Below are 20,552 nucleotides of genomic sequence, written 5' to 3'. Positions count from 1 at the left end.
CTGCCTGGGGTTCCCCAAGTGGGCTTCCTTTGGCTGGGCAGGGGGTGGTTGACTCTCTCTGTGTGGACTTGTGAAAGGGAGTCAGCCTCTTCCACCATTAGGGAACTTCCCATGGACCAATACGCTTCAATAAATCCCATTTCTCCCATAAACTTGTGCCTGGTTTGGAGGTTCATCTCAGCACTGTGAAACTGACTGACACCCCCCTTCTGGACATGTCCTGCAGGACAAAGGACTTAAAGATGTTTAGGAATGTAAGAGCCAGATGTTGGTTCGTCAGACTGTGGGTTATTTGGAAGGCAAGTGGAAGGGCATGGAAAAGTAACTGTTGGGAAGATGTTCCACAGGTATATGGAGGAAAAAGCCTGGAGGTAAGACGGAAGGCGAAGAATCCTGGCTCCTAGAAATGTGGGGTGTAGCTTTTTTTTATACCAAGTTACAGACTGAATATTTAAAAAATATTTTATTTATTTATTATTTGAGAGAGAGAGGAGAGAGAGGGAGAGAGGCAGAGAGTGAAAGAATGGGTGCACCAGGGCCTCTAGCCACTGTGAACAAACTCCAGATGCATGTGACACCTTGTGCGTCTGGCTTATGTGGGTCCTGGGGAATCAAACCTGGGTGCTTAGGCTTCACAGGCAAGTGCCCTAACTGCTAAGAAATCTCTGTAGTCCCAAACTCATGCTTTTGATATACCTAGGAGGTCATTGGTAAAGATTTGAATTATATTTATTTATTTGTTTTTCAAGGTAGGGTCTCATTCTAGCCCAGGCTGACCTAGAATTCACTATGGAGTCTCAGGGTAGCCTCGAACTCACGGTGATCCTCCTACCTCTGCCTCCTGAGTGCTGGGATTAAAGGCATGCGCCACCACACCCGGCCCTTGAATTATATTTATGACCCCCACTTTCACTTCCCTCGCTTTTAATTGTCAGTACAATCAGAACTTATAGAAATGTAAAAATAACACAATATAATTTTATAACCAGAAATAAACTATTATCTATTGTTATTACTTCTTTCCAGATTAGTTTTAATACATATTTGAGTTTTCAAATGAAATCTACATTCATTTTTGTAACCTGGCTTGTGGTATCAATAAAGATGATTATAAAAGGTCTTGGGGTGTTTTTAACATGGAGGGCACTGCCTACAGAACTGAGGAATAAGATGAGAGTTCCTGGGCCTAGCCTATGGCTTTTCTTTTCTTTTTCTTTTTCTTTTTTTTTTTTTTTTTTGGCAGGGGGTGGTTTGAGGTAGAGTCCTAATCTAGCCCAAATTGACCTGTAATTCACTATGTAGTCTCAGGCTGTCCTCAAACTCATGGCGATCCTCTTACCTCTGCCTCCCAAGACCTGGGATTAGAGGTGTGTGCCGTGACATAGAGCCCGTTTTCTTTTAATTTCTCACACAGCAGCCCCAGTGCATCTTCCTAACTTCCTCTCTGTTGGTGTTTCCATGGTGCTGAAGTTAGGGAGAGGGATGTGGAGAAAGGAATTAAGATTTTGGGACCCTAATACAATGCTTGAGGCCATTCAACTCCATCAAAACTTTTCAATTTGTCTATGGCAAATCCTAAACCCCAGTAGTATTTTTGGAAATAAACAATGGGAGATGTAGTTCATAGAATGGTATCGATTTTTATCTTACTTAAAAAATTATTTTGTAAATTAACAAGTAAGGGTGGTATATATTTATGCACATTATGTTTTTTTAAATTTATTTTTATTTGAGAAAGAAAGAGAGAGAGAGAGAGAGAGAGAGAAAGGGAGGGAACAGGTACATCAGGGCCTCTATCTATTGACTGCAAACGAACTCCAGATACATGCTCCACCTTGTGCATCTGGCTTATGTGGGACCTAGAGAACCAAACCTGGGTCTTTAGGTTTTGCAGGCAAGTGCCTTAACCGCTAAGCCATCTCTACAGCCCTATATTATATTTTAAAATATGTACCTGTAGGAGTTACCTTCTCATTGCTGGGCAAAGCACCCACCCAAAGCAGCTGGTTGGAGGAAAGGGTTATTTTGGCTTACAGTCTCCAGGTGAAGCTTCATGCTAGCAGGGGAAAGCATGGCACAAGCAGAGGCTGGACATCACCTCTACCACAGCAGGCAGAAAACAGCAGCAGCAGAGTGAGATGAATTCTGGCAAGAGGGAGCTGCCTATAACTCCTATAAGCCTGCCCCCGACAACACACCTCCTCCAGAAAGCTTCACCTCCCGAATTGCCATTAGCTTGGGATCAAGCTTTTAAAATACATGACTTTGTAGGGAACATCTGATTTAAACCATGGCAGTACACTTTGTGGAAAGGCTCAATTGAGCTAATGACATATCTATTGTCTCATAGACTTACATTTGTGGTGAGAACACTTAAAATCTATTCTTAGCATTTTCAAGACACAACATAGAGTTTATTAACTATAGCCACCATGTTGTACAATAGAAATCTTGAAATTGTTATTATTATTATTATTTTTGTTTTTCAAGGTAAGGTCTCACTCTAGTCCAGGCTGACCTGGAATTCACTATGGAGTCTCAGGGTGGCCTCAAACTCAAGGCGATCCTCCTACCTCTGCCTCCCGAGTGCTGGGATTAAAGGTGTGCACCATCATGCCTGGCTTTGAACTTATTTCCATCTGAATTAGTTACTTTCTGTTGTCTATGAATAGAGAAGCTTCGTGTGTGTGTGTGTGTGTGTGTGTGTTTGTGTGTGTGTGGTTTTTTTTTTTTTTTTTAAATTTTTATTAACATTTTCCATGATTATAAAATATATCCCATGGTAATTCCCTCCCTCCCCACCCCCACACTTTCCCGTTTGAAATTCCATTCTCAATCATATTACCTCCCCATTACAATCATTGTAATTACATATATACAATATCAACCTATTAAGTATCCTCCTCCCTTCCTTTCTCCACCCTTTATGTCTCCTTTTCAACTTACTGGCCTCTGCTACTAAGTATTTTCATTCTCACACAGAAGCCCAGTCATCTGTAGCTAGGATCCCCATATGAGGGAGAACATGTGGCGCTTGGCTTTCTGGGCCTGGGTTACCTGACTTAGTATAATACTTTCCAGGTCCATCCATTTTTCTGCAAATTTCATAACTTCATTTTTCTTTACCGCTGAGTAGAACTCCATTGTATAAATGTACCACATCTTCATTATCCACTCATCTGTTGAGGGACATCTAGGTTGGTTCCATTTCCCAGCTATTATAAATTGAGCAGCAATAAACATGGTTGAGCATGTACTTCTAAGGAAATGAGATGAGTCCTTTGGATATATGCCTAGGAGTGCTATAGCTGGGTCATATGGTAGATCAATCTCTAGCTGCTTTAGGAACCTCCACACTGTTTTCCACAATGGCTGGACCAGATTGCATTCCCACCAGCAGTGCAGAAGGGTTCCTTTTTTTCCACATCCCCGCCAACATTTATGATCATTTGTTTTCATGATGGTGGCCAATCTGACAGGAGTGAGATGGAATCTCAATGTAGTTTTAATCTGCATTTCCCTGATGACTAGTGACGTAGAACATTTTTTTAGGTGCTTATATGCCATTCGTATTTCTTCCTTTGAGAACTCTCTATTTAGCTCCTTAGCCCATTTTTTGATTGGCTTGTTTGATTCCTTATTAGTTAACTTTTTGAGTTCTTTGTATATCCTAGATATTAATCCTCTATCAGATATATAGCTGGCAAAGATTTTTTTTTCCCATTCTGTAGGTTGCCTCTTTGCTTTTTTCACTGTGTCCTTTGCGGTGCAAAATCTTTGTAATTTCATTAGGTCCCAGTGGTTAATCTGTGGTTTTATTGCCTGAGCAATTGGGGTTGTATTCAGAAAGTCTTTGCCAAGACCAATATGTTGAAGGGTTTCCCCTACTTTTTCCTCTAGCAGTTTCAAAGTTTCCGGTCTGATGTTAAGGTCTTTAATCCATTTGGACTTAATTCTTGTGCATGGCGAGAGAGAAGAATCTATTTTCATCCTTCTGCAGATATTTATCCAGTTTTCAAAACACCATTTGCTGAAGAGGCTGTCTCTTCTCCAATGAGTATTTTTGGCATTTTTATCGAATATCAGGTGGCTATAGCTACTTGGGCTTACATCTGGGTCCTCTATTCTGTTCCACTGATCTACATGTCTGTTTTTGTGCCAGTACCATGCTGTTTTTGTTACTATGGCTCTGTAGTATAGGTTAAAATCAGGTATGGTGATACCACCAGCCTCCTTTTTGTTGCTCAGTATTATTTTAGATATTCGAGGTTTTTTATGATTCCAAATGAATTTTTGGATTGTTTTTTCTATTTCCATGAAGAAAGCCTTTGGAATTTTGATAGGGATTGCATTAAATGTGTAGATTGCTTTAGGTAAGATTGCCATTTTCACGATATTGATTCTTCCAAGCCAGGAACAAGGGATGTTTCTCCACTTTCTAGTGTCTTCTGCAATTTCTCGCTTGAGTGTCTTAAAGTTCTCATTGTATAGATTCTTTACTTCCTTAGTTAGGTTTATTCCAAGGTATTTTATTTTTTTTTGATGCAATTGTGAATGGGAGTGATTCTCTGATTTCATCCTCTGTGTGTTTGTTGTTAGCATATACGAAGGCTACTGATTTCTGTGTATTTATTTTGTATCCTGCTACATTGCTGTAGGTTTTGATCAGCTCTAACAGCTTGCTAGTAGAGTCTTTAGGGTACTTTATGTATAGAATCATGTCATCTGCAAATAATGATAACTTGATTTCTTCCTTTCCAATTTGTATCCCTTTTATGTGTGTCTCTTGCCTTATTGCTATGGCTAAGACTTCCAAAACTATATTAAATAGAAGTGGAGACAGTGGACACCCTTGTCTTGTTCCTGATTTTAGTGGAAAAGCTTCCAGTTTTTCCCCATTTAGTAATATGTTGGCTGTAGGCTTGTCATAAATAGCCTTTATTATATTGAGATATGTTCCTTCTATTCCCAGTCTCTGTAGGACTTTTATCATGAAGGGATGTTGAATTTTGTCAAATGCTTTCTCTGCATCTAATGAGATGATCATGTGATTTTTGTCCTTCAACCCATTTATGTAATGTATTACATTTATAGATTTGCGTATGTTGAACCATCCCTGCATCTCTGGGATAAAGCCTACTTGGTCAGGGTGAATGATCTTTTTGATATACTCTTGTATTCTGTTTGCCAATATTTTGTTGAGAATTTTTGCATCTATGTTCATGAGGGAGATTGGTCTGTAATTTTCTTTTTTTGTTCTATCTTTGCCTGGTTTTGGTATCAGGGTGATGCTGGCCTCATAGAAGGAGTTTGGTATGATTCCTTCTTTTTATATTTCCTGGAAAAGCTTAAGAAGCAATGGTGTTAGCTCTTCCTTAAAAGTCTGGTAAAATTCAGCAGTGAATCCATCCGGGCCTGGGCTTTTTTTAGTTGGGAGATTATTGATAACTGCTCGGATCTCCATGTTTGTTATAGGTCTATTTAAGTGATTAATCTCATTTTGATTTAATTTAGGTAGGTCATATAGATCAAGGAAATCATCCATTTCTTTCAGATTTTCATACTTTGTGGAGTATATGCTTTTATAGTATGTCCCTATAATTTTTTGAATTTCTCTGGAATCTGTTGTGATGTTACCTTGTTCATCTCTGATTTTATTAATTTGTGTCTCTTCTCTCTTTCTTTTGGTCAGATTTGCTAAGGGTTTATCAATCTTGTTTATCCTTTCAAAGAACCAACTCTTTGTTTCATTAATTCTTTGGATTGTTCTTTTTGTTTCTATTTCATTAATTTCTGCCCTAATCTTTATTATTTCTTCCCGTCTACTACTTTTTGGTTTGCCTTGTTCTTCTTTTTCCAAGGCTTTAAGGCGAAGCATTAGGTCGTTTACTTGAGACCTTTCTAATTTCTTAATATAGGCACTTAAGGCTATAAATTTACCTCTTAGAACTGCCTTCATTGTGTCCCAGAGATTTTGGTATGTTGTGTTCTCATTATCATTTGACTCTATAAATTTTTTGATTTCCTTTTTGATTTCTTCATTGACCCACTCATCATTTAGTAGTGTATTGTTTAGTTTCCATGATTTTGTGTATGCTCTATAGCCTTTCTTGCTACTGATTTGTAGTTTAATTCCATTGTGGTCAGATAGAATGCAAGGAATTATTTCAATTTTCCTGAATTTGTTACGATTTGCTTTGTGTCCTAATATATGGTCTATTTTAGAGAATGTTCCATGTGCTGCTGAAAAGAATGTATATTCTGCAGCCTTTGGATGAAATGTCCTGTATATATCTGTTAGGTCCATCCCTTCTATGACCTCATTTAGTCCAGATGCCTCTCTGTTTATTCTTTCCCTGGATGACCTGTCAATTGATGAGAGTGGGGTGTTAAAGTCACCCACCACCACTGTGTTTGGTGTTATCTGTGACCTTAGTTCTAATAGTGTTTGTTTGACGAATTTGGGAGCCCCCATGTTAGGTGCATATATGTTTAGGATTGTAATGTCCTCCTGTTGTAGTGTGCCCTTAATAAATATAAAGTGACCTTCCTTATCTTTTTTGACTAACTTCGGACTAAAGTCCACCCTGTCTGATATTAGGATAGCAACCCCTGCTTGTTTTCTAGGCCCATTTGCTTGAAACACCGTCTTCCAACCTTTCACCCTAAGATAATGTCTATCCTTTGTAGAAAGGTGAGTTTCTTGGAGACAACAAATTGTAGGATCCTGCTTTTTAACCCAGTCTGCAAATCTATGTCTTTTCGTTGGGGCATTGAGACCGTTGATATTAAGAGATATTATTGAAAGGTGTGTATTTATGTTTGCCATTTGTCTGTGTGTGTGTGTTACTTGTTCTACCTGTGCTCTCTTCTGTTAACTGGTATTTGAGTATGGCTGGTTTTTTCTAGGTTCCTTATATGTGTGCTTTTCCTTTTGTTCAGCATGGAGGATTCTATCAAGTATTTTCTGTAGAGCTGGTTTTGTCTTCAGATACTCCTTTAACCTGCTTTTGTCATGGAATGTCTTTATTTCTCCATCTATTTGGATGGATAACTTTGCAGGATAAAGTAACCTTGGTTGACAGTTGTTATCTTTCAGAACTTGGAATATATCACTCCAAGCCCTTCTGGCTTTAAAAGTTTGTGTTGAATAATCTGCTGTAATCCTGATGGGCTTGCTTTTGTAGGTAACTTGATTTTTCTCTCTAACTGCTTTCAATATTTTTTCTTTGGTTTGTGTGTTTGGAAGTTTGAGTATAATGTGGCGAGGAGAGTTTCTTTCTGGGTTTTGTCTGGCTGGGGTTCTAAAGGCTTCCTGTATCTGTATTGGCACCTCTTTCCCAATTTGGGGAAAATTTTCCTCTATGATTTTGTTGAAGATGCCTACTATGCCTCTGGAGTGGAGTTCTTCTCCTTCTACTATGCCCTGAATTCTTATATTGGATCTTTTCATAGTGTCCCGAATATCTTGAAATTCCCACTCATACTTTTCTATAAGTTTGTCTTTCTCTTTGTTGGACTGCATTAGGTCTGCCACCTGATCTTCTAGCTTAGATATTCTGTCCTCTCCCTCATCCATCCTACTGGTGAGATTTTCTACAGAGTTTTTTATTTCATTAACTGTGTTCTTCATTGCTAGTAATTCTGACTGGTTTTTCTTTATTATTTCTATTTCCTTATTTATGTCTTGTATTGCCTTCTTTATTTCATGAAATTGGTGTCCTGCCTCTTCTTTGATCCCTTTGATTTCCTCTTTGATTTCCTCTTTGATTTCTTCTTTGATTGTTTTCATGTGTTCTTTGACCTCTTTGAACATATTTATAATTATTCTTTTGAACTCTTTCTCAGGCATTTCCTCTAACTCTTTCTCACTGGAGGACATTTCTGATGCATTAATACTTTTAGGTGGATTTATATCGTCTTGCTTTTTAGTGTTTCTTGTGTTATAATGTATATATTTTTGCATCTTGGATTAAGTTAATGCTTGGATTTTCTAGCTAGCTGTGTATTCTTAGCTGTATCAATTGATTTGATGTAATATATTTTCAGGGTAGGACCTTAAGGTATTAGGTGTGGCTCTTAAGACTCTCAGAGTATCTACAAAGATGTTCTTAGGGGTTGAGTTTCCCTGCTATAGGAGTATTCAAGCAGGCTGTGTGGAATAAAATACTGGTAGATTCTAAAATTTAACTAAACACTGTACACATTCCATCAAAAACAGCCCCGCGTATGTATGCAAGAGTAGTTATTATAATGACCAGATCCTCTATCAACAAAGAGGTTTAGATTTCTGGTCTGTTGAGGTATCCATGTCAGCTTGTGACCAAGTGAGACCCTTCCCTGGTGCAATCCCAGTTACCTTGGATGATTTTGGTCTCAGTCAAGTTGCTGCCTGGGTCGTCGGGCTGCTGTTCTGATTTCTGGAGCTGGGCACTGGCTTTTCCTGCGGGGCAAACTGAGCCGCTGCTGCCGCCTCTGCTGCTGTTGTAGCTGCCACCCCCGGAGCCACCACCGCTGCTGAAGCTGCCGTTGCCGTGTCCACCGCCGCTGCTCCCCCTGAAGCCGCTGCTGCGGGATCTGCCACCGCTGCCGCTCCTGGGTCCGCTGCTGCTGGGGCCACTGGTACCGGTGCTGGAGCCGCTGAAGTTGCTGCCGAATTCTGCTCCTGCTTGGGTCCCGCCATCAGCCCAAGTTGGCGTGGCCGGTCCCGGGCCGCTGCTGTGTTCGCTGGAGCTGGGTTCAGGCGGCGGGGGAGGGGAGGGAGCCGCGGCTGCTCTGGTTGTATCGCTTCTCCACGTGTGCTTTTACCTCGCGGTCTGCTCCTCCCTCCGTTGCTCGCTGCCGCTCTCCCCTCACGTTTCCCGAGTTGTGGAGAGCGCGGTGTGAGGGGAAAATCCCACACCTGGCTTGTCCTGCGGCTCGAGCCGAGAGTCCGGCGGTTTTCTGCCGCTCCGCGGCTGCAGCGGGTGGCCGAGCTGTCCCGGAGCCGCTGTTCCCGATTGTGCGGGCTCTGGCTGCTCTATAACTCTTCCACTTCTCCGCTGCCGCCTCAATTTCCTATACACCTCACTTTTTAGTAAAAGTGTGTATTTTGCTGAGTTTTTTTTGGTCTTTTTCCCCCCTAGGCTGCTTTGGCGTGGTACCTACGCCGCCATCTTAACCTGAAGTCGTGTGTGTGGTTTTTGAGGTAGGGTCTTACTCTGGCTCAGGCTGACCTGGAATTTACTATGTAATCTCAGTGTAGCTTTGAACCTACAGCGATCCCACCTCTTGCTGTCTATAAATAAATGCCTGGCCAGAAACTATTTCAGTTCTGGGTTATTGTTCTGAGGCTGTGCATTCTATCATGGCAGGGGGAGCTTGACACATATGACAACTACAACCAGAAAGCAGAAAAGAGAATAGAAAGCGGGATGCGCCTATAAAACCTTAAGGCCCATCCCCACTACCCTCTTCTTCCAACAAGGCTCTACCCTCTTAGCCTTCCCAAACAGTGCCAGGCCAAGTGTTGAAAGCCGGGAGCCTCTGGGGGGCATTTCACATTCAAACCACACCACAACCTAACTGCAAATTCATGTCTTTTTTTTTTCTCTTCCTTTTTCAAGGTAGAGTCTCACTCTGGCCCAGGCTGTCTTGGATTCACTATGTAGTCTCAGGCTGGCCTTGAACTCATGGTGATCTTTCTGTTTACCAATTTTAGATTCCATTTATAAGTGAGGTAGCCTGTGGTATCTGTCTTTGTGCTTGGATTATTTCATTTAACATACTACTTTCTAAGTTTATCTGTGTTGTTGCAAAGGGCAGGCTTTTCTTTTTTAAGGTTCAGTAGTATTCCATTGTGTATGCATTTCCTCCACTCCCTCTTTCCTCCCTCCCCATTCTCTCTCTCTAGGCGCTCATGAAAAATAGGCAAGTACCATTAAGCTACACTTGTAATCTCCTCTTCTTACATTTTATTAATTCTTCTATCCAATTATGGACACTTTAGCTGTTTCCTACCTTAGCTATCATAACTAATATTGCAATAAAACGGGAGTGCAGGCACATTTTTAGCATACTGATTTCATTTCCTTGAGACATATAGTTGGTAATAGGATTGCTAAATAATATGGTAGTTCTCTTATTTTTTTATTTCTTATTTTTTATTTAGTTGAGGGAGGGAGGAAGGGAAATAGAGACAGAGAAAGAGGGGCAGGGGAGAAAGAAGTACACCAGGGCCTTAGCCACTGCCAACAAACACCAGATGCATTCACTACCTTGGGCATATGGCTTACATGGGTACTGGAGAATCAAACGTGTGTCCTTAGGCTTCATAGGCAAGTACCTTAACCAGTAAGCCATCTCTCCAGCCCCACCTTTTTTGAGATAGGGTCTCACCACTTGAAATCCCAGGCTGGCCTTGAAGTGATCCTCCTACTATGGCTCCTGGGTGCTGGTATTAAAGACATGTGCCACTCCTGGCTGTAGCTTTTTTATTTAATTTATTTTATTTAAAATTTTTATTTATTTATTTGGGAGAGTGAGAAAGAAAGGGGGGGGGGAGAGAGAAAGAAAGAGAGAGAGAAGGAGAGAGAAAGAATGAGAGAATGGGCACGATAGGGCCTCCAGCCACTGTAAATGAACTCCAGATGCATGTGCCACTTTGTGCATCTGGCTTATGTGGGTCCTGGGGACTTGAACCAAAGTCCTTTGGCTTTGCAGGCAAACGCCTTAACCACTAAGCCATGACTCTGGCCTGTCTTTTATTCATTTATTTTATTATTTTTTATTTTTTGGTTTTTTGAGGTAGGGTCTCACTCTGGTCCAGGCTGACCTGGAATTAACTCTGTCGTCTCAAGGTGGCCTTGAACTCATGGCAATCCTCCTACCTCTGCCTCTCGAGTGCTGGGATTAAAGGCGTGTGCCACCACACCCAGCTATTCATTTATTTTAAAAAGAACTTCCAAGCTTCTATTTAAAACACAATCTTAAGAAAAAAGCAGAGTAATTTATCCTTCTACATGGGGTTTTCCACTCTTTTTACTCTGAACTGACAAATCTAGACCTGTATTGGTTTTCAATTCATTAAGGAAAAGAAAGCTAAATTATTATTATTTTATTTTTGCTTTGCAGGCAACAAGCTTATTCCTTTTGGTAGGATTTATAAGAGAGTTTCAAGTTTTTGCAAGGTAAGAATTTTCAGATTTGTGTGGAAATTTAAAACCTGTAAGAAATTAGCAAATTCTTTCGAATGCTCTCATTTTTATTTTGTAGCTTGAGTGTTTATGTTTTGTCTCTATTTTTAGAAAAATCATAATAAAATGTTTATTATTCTTTTCCTCGTAAGAAAGAAATATGAAAGCTCAAACTACCTCAAGGTTTTGTCACAGTGCTGTGGTCTTACCTGTAGTTCAGCGAGGAACAGCATGCCTGCATCAGTGTTTAACTTTTAGATATAATCCTTGCAAAATACTCTCTGGCCTTTAAAGATTGAGAGTTCTGACTTTGGCTTTTGAGATCTGGGTGAAAGCCAGCATCATTGAGTCGTGACCTTGTTTTGTTCCTTCTGTTGGACTGACGAGGACAGGTCAGGTCACTTGAATAGGTGTCAGTAGCTATGCTTAGGACCTGGGGACCCAAGGAACAGTGCGATGGCCTGAAGTTCCTGTGGGGCGGCTCAGCTCCTGAGACTGTTCCTTGCAATGTGAGTGCTGTAAGGTTTCTGCACAGGTGATGAAGGTGACAGCGGAGGGAAGCTTCATGTTTGGGGTGGGCTTCTGCTTTTTCCTGGGTTACAATGTAGGCAAGTAAAAGTAAGCTTAGATTGTTTAGGGGTTAAAAATACCCAGACATTTGGGTCACTGACGCCATATAGAAAAGTTGTAAAGCAAAAAAAAAAAAAAAAAAAAAAAAAAAAAAAAAGATTTAAAGAAAAAAGGGCTGGAGAGATGGCTTAGTGGTTAAAGTGTTTACCTGTGAAACCAAAGGACCCAGGTTCAATTTCCAAGTACCCATGTAAACCATATGCACAAGGTGGCTCATGTGTCTGGAGTTCATGTACAGCAGCTGAAGGTCCTGGTGTGCCCATTCTCTCTCTCTCTCTCTTTCTATTGGCCCTTTTCTTTCTTTCTCTATCATCATCTTTCTCTCTTTCTCCCAAATAAATAAAAAATTAAAAAAAAAAGAAAAATTGCAAAGCACATGAGGCATATGCACACTCCAGAGTGGGATTCCTAACTTTGTCATTGACAGTTTTAGGATGCAACAGTCATCTTGATCCAGGATGCCTTCCAGCCTAAGAATGTGATGAGAGTCCTCACATCAGGAGCTTAGGATCTTCTCGGAAGTGTCCTCTAGCTAGTGATCATGATCCCTTTCAGGCTAGCCCAGGGATCCTCCTTCACACTTAATTGTGAACATCATGTGGGAGGCAATTCTACTTTCCACACGCACCTCATATGAGTACAATTATTTGCACTCATTTTGCCCCACCTGACTATGTACTTGCGATGTAGCCTTTGTGAACATCATGGATATTTAAATATAAAATGCTGTCCATTTGGCCTCTGCTTGTGTTTATAATTTCTACTCCTTGTAGGGTCTTAGAGCCACTTGTCTGTCATGTGTCTGGATTATGCCTCAGCTTGTCACTCAATTTCTTCACAGATATGATACCTTCCTCCTGTAGGTTCTCACTTACCCTCTATATTTTCATAACACATTCTATTGCAACATCTGTTATGAATTATATCAAATTAGATAAATTGTATTGTGTTTGTTTGTCTCTTTCTCTGTATCAAATCTATAGTGTGTATTATGTGAACAACTAGGTGAAATGACACTACTTTGTACATCAAAGACATTTAAGGGATAGAGGGATGATTTAGTGATTGAGGCGTTTGCTTGCAAAGCCAAATGACCAAGGTGCAGATAGAGCAGAGGGAAAGAGTCAGAGAGAGAATGAGTGTGCCAGGGCCTCCAGCTGCTACAAATGAACTCTAGATGCATGTGCCACTTTGTACATCTGGCTTTATGTGGTTACTGGGGAACTGAACCCAGGCCATCAGGCTTTCAAGTAAGTTCCTTAACCACTGAGCAATCTCTTCAGCCCCCAATTCCTTTTTTCTTGAAGCATTTCTCTCTTTCTTTTTTATTTTTTTTTAAATTTGAGACAGGGTCTCAGGAAGCCCAGACTCACTGTGAGCTTACTATGTAGTTGAATTTGACCTTGAACTCCTGATCCTCCTGCCTCCATCCCCTAAGTGCTGAGATTACAGATGTGTACCACGGAAGCACCTTTTGACTACCTTTGTCTATTCTTTTTTTTTTTTTTTGAGATAGGGTCTCACTCTAGCCCAGATTGTCCTGGAATTCACTCTGTATTCTCAGGGTGGGCTTGAACTCATGGTGATCCTCCTACCTCTGCCTCCCACATGCTAGGATTAAAGGTGTATGCCACTATGCCTGACTATTCTTTTTTTTTTTCTAAATATTTTATTTAGTTATTTTTACTTATTTGAGAGAGAGTTAAGTAGATAGAGAGAGAAAATGGGTATGCCAGAGCCTTTAGCCACTGCAAAAGAACTCCAGATGCATCTGTCACCTTGTGTATCTGGCTTATGTGGGTATTCGGGAATTGAACCTGCATCCTTAGGCCTCACAGGCAAGTGATTTAACCATTAAGCCACATCTCTAGCCTTGTCTTTGTATATTCTTTGTGTCCCAGTTCTTATATGACCACCTGATTTCTCATGGACAATTTGGTTTTATGACAGCAATGTCTCTCCAGTCAACTGCCGGTGGGACTCTTATGGCCCTTGGTCAGAGTGCAGTGGCTGTACCAAGACTCAGGTAGGCTCCCATAGTTTATTTTTTTTTAAATTGCATACACATTATATTTATAATTTAAAAAAAAATATTTATTTGCCTGAGGGAGGGGGGGGGCACTGAGCGAACATGAATATATGGCCAGGGCCACTTGCTGCTGCGAATGACCTCCAGAAAAATGAACTACTTTGTAGGTCTGGCTTTATGTGGATGCTGGGGAATTGAACTTGAGCAAATAAGCTATGTAAGCAAACATCTTAACCTAACTTTATAGCATAAGCATGAGCTTGTAACAGGTGCAGCATGTTCTGTTGTGAATATATCCATTCTAATTACCTGTTTTCCAATTATATAATTGTTTTCACTTTTTCTTTCTTTGCTCTGGAGCAGGGGCTCCTTATGTGGCTCAGGCTGGACTCAAATTCATGATCCTTTACTTCCTGAGTGCTGGGTCCAAGTTTGTCAATTATGAATTAAACAAATTTTAGAATTATTTTTTTACTTTAATTAATTTTTATTTAATTATTTTCAAGGAGAAAGAGAGAGAGCAAGAGAAAGGGAGAGAGAGAGAGAGAGAGAGAGAGGAGATTGAATTAATGGGCCTCTTGTTACTATAAACGAACTCCAGACACATGTACTACTTTGTGCATCTGGCTTTACATGGGCACTGGGGAATTGAACCTGGTCTGTTAGACTTTGCAAGCAAAGCCTTTAAATGCTGAGCCATCTCTCTAGCACAATTTATATTGAATGGTAAAATATGTTAAACGGCTCAGTTTGGGTAGAATATATTAAAATCATCTTACACTATTAAAACAGCAATACCATCCCTTGGTCTTTAAGCTAGATCAAGTGTAAACTAACAGAATCATAAGATAAATAAAAGTTCTGTTTAGAAGAATCATTATAATTGCTTTTTTCCCCTTTCTTCTTTGCAGTTTTAATGGTCATTTCTAGAGCCTTGAGCATACTAGATAAGCACTCTAACCATCAAGCTATTTCCCAGTCTTATCCTTGTCTTTTTGTGTGCTTGCTTTTTTTTTTTTGAACTACAGTGTCACTTTATGGTTGGCCTTGAACTTGTGGCATTCTCTCTTTAGAGCTGGGATTACAAGTGTGAACCATCATTTTTTTTTTTTTTTTTTGGTTTTTCGAGGTAGGGTCTCACTCTGGTCCAGGCTGACCTGGAATTAACTCTGTAGTCTCAGGGTGGCCTTGAACTCATGGCAATCCTCCTACCTCTGCCTCCCAAGTGCTGGGATTAAAGGCGTGCGCCACCACGCCCGGCTGAACCATCATTTTTATTACTTATTTATTTAATGACAACTGCATACATGAATATAATACATTTTTCTTATTTTGGTTTTTCTTTTATTCTCAATTTTTATTTTATTTATTTATTTATTTATTTATTTATTTATTTATTTATTTATTTATTTTGGTTTTTCGAGGTAGGGTCTCCCTCTGGTCCAGGCTGACCTGGAATTAACTCTGTCATCTCAGGGTGGCCTTGAACTCATGGCAATCCTCCAACCTCTGCCTCCTGAGTGCTGGGATTAAAGGCGTGCGCCACCACGCCCGGCTCAATTTTTATTAACATTTTCCATGATTATAAAAAAATATCCCATGGTAATACCCTCCCTCCCCACCCCCACTTTCCCCTTTGAATTTCCATTCTCCATCATATCCCCTCCCCATCTCAATCAGTCTCTCTTTTATTTTGATGTCATGATCTTTTCTCCTCTTATGATGGTCTTGTGTAGGTAGAGTCAGGCACTAAGAGGTCATGAATATCCAGGCCATTTTATGTCTGGGGGGAGCACGTTGTAAGGAGTCCTACCCTTCCTTTGGCTCTTACATTCTTTCTGCCACCACTTCCGCATTAGACCCTGAGCCCTGGAAGGAGTGATCGAGATGTTACTCAGTACTCCAGTCACTTCTTTCCAGCAATATGATACCTTCTGAGTCATCCCAAGGTCACTGCCACCTGAAAAGAGAAGATTCTCTACCCAAAGTGAGAGTAGCATTAACATAAGGGTATAAATATTAAGAGAAGTGCTTACTGCGAAGTTTGATAAGCATAGTATATACATTTTCCAGACATCAGCAGATGTTACACCCCTAGGGCTCAACTACCCCTGTTTTAAGTTTTCAGTATCAGGGATGTGTTCCCCCCCATGGAGTGGGCCTCCAGTCCAGTTGGAGGGCTGTTGGTTTCTACCACGACAGACCTGCCACTATTGCACCTGTTGGCTCATTTGGCCTGGCTGGCCAATTATAAGGCTTGCAGTGTCCACTGTTGAGTATCTTCACTGGTGGTATCTCTTTCTCCCGTTGAACTGCATGTAGAATGGCTTTTTCCAGCTTTCTGTCCACTGGTCTACATGGAGGAGGTTATCAGCTCAGTTCCAGCAGGATTTCTCAGTGGCCTTGCAGCCCAAATATGTGGAGTCTTCAGCAATAGGGCCTTACCATCTATTCCTGGTGGGAAATGAAGGGCCTTGGCAATGGCCTATAATGTTTTGGGGGCATCAGGGACCTCCCTGGCCAACAACTCACTGGAGGTATCCCATCCCTGGCATGGAAAACTTTCTAACAATGATCTATGGCTCCTGAGTGTTCCATTGTCTGAAACTGGAGGGTTCCATGTGATTTATGTGCAACCTCTTAGATTTTGTTAGCCCTCTCTCCACCTTTCCTTTACTCAATCTCTTCCCCTGACCTCACTTTGGGCCTTTTCACCCCACTAATCTATTCTTCTACTTACATATATACAATGCCAACCTATTAAGTACCCTCCTCCCTTCCTTTCTATTCCTTTTATATCTCCTTTTTAATTTACTGGTAACCCAGGCCCAGAAAGCCAAGTGCCGCATGTTCTCCCTCATATGTGGATCCTAGCTACAGATGATTGGGCTTCTGTGTGAGAAGAAAAAAAACTCAGCAGCAGAGGCCAGTAAGTTATTTTGGTTTTTCAAGGTAGGGTCTTGCTAGGCTGACCTGGAATTCGCTATGTAGTCTCAGGGTGGTGATCCTCCTACCTCTGTCTCCCAAGTGCTGGGATTAAAGGCATGTGCCACCGTTCCAGTCTATGTATAATACATTTGCTCCCACTACCCCACAACTACCTCTATCTTCTCTCTTCCCCTCCCACTAAACCCCTTCTCCCCATTGTATCCTCATCCTACTTCTAGGCCTTGCTATTTATTTATTTTGACTCCTTGAGTTAAATGAGGGTTGCTGGCATAATCATGGGTAGAAGGTTGTTTACTGGAGACTGGGCAGTGGCCATACCTCTAAAGGACATGACTTCCCCTATCTCAGCAGTCATCACTTCCATTAGTTACTCTGGGAGGTATGTGGTCTCATCTACGGTGAGATGTTGGCATGATTAGTAATGTGCAGGAAACTCCATTTGCTGTGAGTCCACGAGGGCAGCTGACTCGTCACATCCAGAAACAGCACTCTGGAGCCCCACTTCCCACCCTCCTGCTCCTGCGTTCTCTCTGCTTCTTCTCTGAGGTTTCCTGAGCCTTGGACGGTGTGGTTTAAGTGTCACGTTTGGAACTGAGCCCAACCTAGTTGCTTATTCTTGGTAACTTTTCCATCTATATTAGCTATCATTTTCTTTCTTTCTTTTTTTTTTTTTTTGGTTAAGTAGAAACTTTGTATGGACATCTCATGTGTTGGTGCCATCATTTCCCTCCTACACTGAAGCCCTCCACAGTGGGATTGCTGGTATCCACCATAGGGCTGTGGGTTGTGAGTTGTGACACTCAGTCTTTCTTATGGGGTGGGAAATGCCTCAGGAGATCCTCTCCTACCCTGTGGCTCTTATAATCTTTCCACCCCGTTAGCTATAATTTTATTTATCAGGTATTTACTTATTATCTACACGAATTCTATTTTATTTTTATCTATTTATTTTGAGAAAGAGAAATGAGAGAGAATGGGTGCAAGAGGGCCTCTAGCTACTGCAAATGAACTCCAGATACATGTGCCACCTTGTGTATATGGCTTACCCATGTCCTCGGGATTTGAACCTGGGTCCTTTGGCTTTGCAGGCAAGTGCCTTAACCACTAAGCAATCTCTCCAACCCGAGTTCTATTTTACAGATAAATTACACAAGTGAAGAATTTGGTATGTACTAAATGTCATAGGTCACAATGCTGATTTACAACAAAGTACATGAATAATAAGGTAGAAGTAAAAGAGGCATTATGCATAGAAACAACTCATAATTTTTAATCAAGATGAATTCTAAGTAGAATAAGGGTATTTTCTATATCAGTAATTATTTTCTTTGGTAAAGGCCTTCATGCAGTGGATACATCCCAGATAATAAATCAACAAATGTATTCAGAAAGAGACAGGTGAAAATGAAAAAAAGGAATCACAGGATCAGAATATGAAAGGTGAGAATGAGTCTGTGGAGAATGGGCAGTCATCAGGGGCGGGCTGAGAACAGAGAGAGGGAAAACATCCCCTGTGCAAATGACATGACATATGCTGAGAACCTCAGCAAAGTACTAGTTGATAAGTCTCCACAAGTTAAAAAGAGAAAATAAGGGCTGGAGAGATGGCTCAGAGCTTAAAGTTCTTTCAAAGCCCAGGTTCGATTCCCTAGCCATCCACATAAAGCTGGACAGGCATTCGTTTGTAGCAGCAAGAAATCCTGACGTGCCCACTCCATACACATGTACAAATTAGTAAAATACCTTTTTTTTTTTAAATTTTTTTTTTTATGTAGGGTCTCACTGTGGTCCAGGCTGACCTGGAATTAACTCTGTTATCTCAGGGTGGCCTTGAACTCGTGGTGATTCTCCTACCTCTGCCTCCTGAGTGCTGGGATTAAAGGCGTGCACCACCACGCCCAGCTAAAATACTTTTTTAAAAAAGAGAAATTAAAAGCATATCAAGAAACATTACTGGTTCTGCCCTTCACTTACAACCCTTCTGCTTAAGCACAATGAAAGTTGCCAGAGTGAGGCTGAGGTGCATGCAAACTTCCTGAGTTCAGATTTCACTGTGTGACAGCTTGTCTCGAGGAATTCCCCACTTCTCTCCCAATTTAGGATGGATGAGGACATTCAAAGTTGGTTTATATACTAACTCTTTCCTCCTGATCTTCACCCAAAGTGGTTTGTATTAGTGGAGAAGGGGTAAGTACAAGAAGAAGCCTAAAAGTACTATGAGGTCATGGATATCCAGGTCATTTTGTGTCTGGAAGAGCACGTTGTAAGGAGTCCTACCCTTCCTTTGGCTCTTATATTCTTTCCGCCACCTCTTCCGCAATGGACCCTGAGCCTTGGAAGGTATGATAGAGATATTGCAGTGCTGAGCACTCCTCTGTCACTTCTTCTCAGCATCATGGTGCCTTCTGAGTCATCCCAAGGTCACTGTCATTTCAAAAGAGAAGCTACAAGCATGTTTATAACGTGTCTCAAGGAATACCCTTCTTGGTCATCTAGTCGAATCCATTGTGAATGTAGTTTTCTTTTTGAATTGCCAGGCTTCTCCTGTTTTGTGCAGACTTGGCCTCCATGTCAGTACACTTCTTTCTGAGTTCTTTTTCCTTGCCCACCGTCTTTGAGGAGGCCTAAGGGTCAGATCAATCACCACTATATTTGTTAATGGCCCTATTCACTTACCAATAACCTTATTTCCCTTTCACCCAAATGCATTTCACCTTTTCTAATTCACTTTTGGAATGCAACTTTGTTCAAAACATTCATCATTCTATATTGCATTATATTTGCTTAATGTGTCTGTCCTATTAAACTTTATTAGTTCAAAGGTTCACTAAAAAGTTTTCCCCACTCAACACTGAAAGCAAATATATAGCTGGAATCTCTCTATCTGTAGTAATCTGTCACCAAACTCAAAGATAAGAAGGCCTGTAACTTCACTGAGTTTATGGGTTTTATTTCTGTAAAAAACCAGAACACATTCCTAGATGTTGTTTTAAAATTGTACTTCTTAGATTTTATTACTAAAAACAAAACAAAACAAAAACAAGAAAAAAGAGAAACAACTGAAAACTAGAGTGAGATAAAAACAGACTTTGTTTGGTATGTAGACTCGCAGGCGGGTAGTGGCTGTTTATGGGCAATACGGAGGCCAGCCATGTGTTGGAAGTGCTTTTGAAACCCAGTCCTGTGAACCTACGCGAGGGTGTCCATCCGAAGAGGGCTGTGGAGAACGATTCAGGTGTTTTTCAGGTAATTTGTTTTCCATGGGCTCAGAATGCATATTATAAATTTAAATGCAGTTTGTTAACTTGCTCAGTATATACTTGTTGAATTTATATTGGCCTGTAAATTGATTTTTCTCCAAATATTAGAAACATGTATATATATATATATATATATATATATATATGGTTTTTTTGAGGTAGGGTCTCACTGTAGTCCAGGCTGACCTGGAATTCACTATGGAGTCTCAGGGTGGCCTCAAACTCATGACAATCCTCCTACCTCTGCCTCCCGAGTGCTGGGATTAAAGGTGTTTGCCACCACACCTGGATTAGCAATGTTTTTTAAAAAATAATATTTTATTTATTTGCAAGCAGAGAGATATAGAGGGAGGGAGGGATGGAGAGACAGAGAGAGAGAGAGAGAGAGAGAGAGAGAGAGAGAGAGAGAGAGAGAGGGAGAGAGACAGAGAGAGTGAGCATGGGCTCTCTAGAACATCTAGCCACTGCAAATAAACTCCAGATGCATGTGCTACTTTGTGCTGTTGTACT

The 20,552-nt window shown here is 40.8% G+C and overlaps 1 protein-coding gene across 2 annotated transcripts in view; it reads left to right on the top strand.

Annotated features, from left to right (window-relative positions):
• The window catches only part of C7 (complement C7), a 91,497-nt gene that overhangs the window by 5,196 nt on the left and 65,749 nt on the right, over positions 1-20,552 (top strand). For both annotated transcript variants that reach the window (XM_045132640.1, XM_045132639.1), the window contains exons 2-4: positions 11,113-11,168; positions 13,755-13,830; positions 19,887-20,028. In XM_045132640.1, coding sequence (XP_044988575.1) covers positions 11,113-11,168; positions 13,755-13,830; positions 19,887-20,028 — 274 coding nt within the window. The remainder of the gene's footprint in view (positions 1-11,112; positions 11,169-13,754; positions 13,831-19,886; positions 20,029-20,552) is intronic.

Source organism: Jaculus jaculus, chromosome 13 (assembly GCF_020740685.1).
Source record: "Jaculus jaculus isolate mJacJac1 chromosome 13, mJacJac1.mat.Y.cur, whole genome shotgun sequence".
Classification (NCBI taxonomy): domain Eukaryota; kingdom Metazoa; phylum Chordata; class Mammalia; order Rodentia; family Dipodidae; genus Jaculus; species Jaculus jaculus.
The sequence above is the reverse complement of the archived record's forward strand: the minus strand, read 5'-3'. Positions and strand labels throughout refer to the sequence as shown.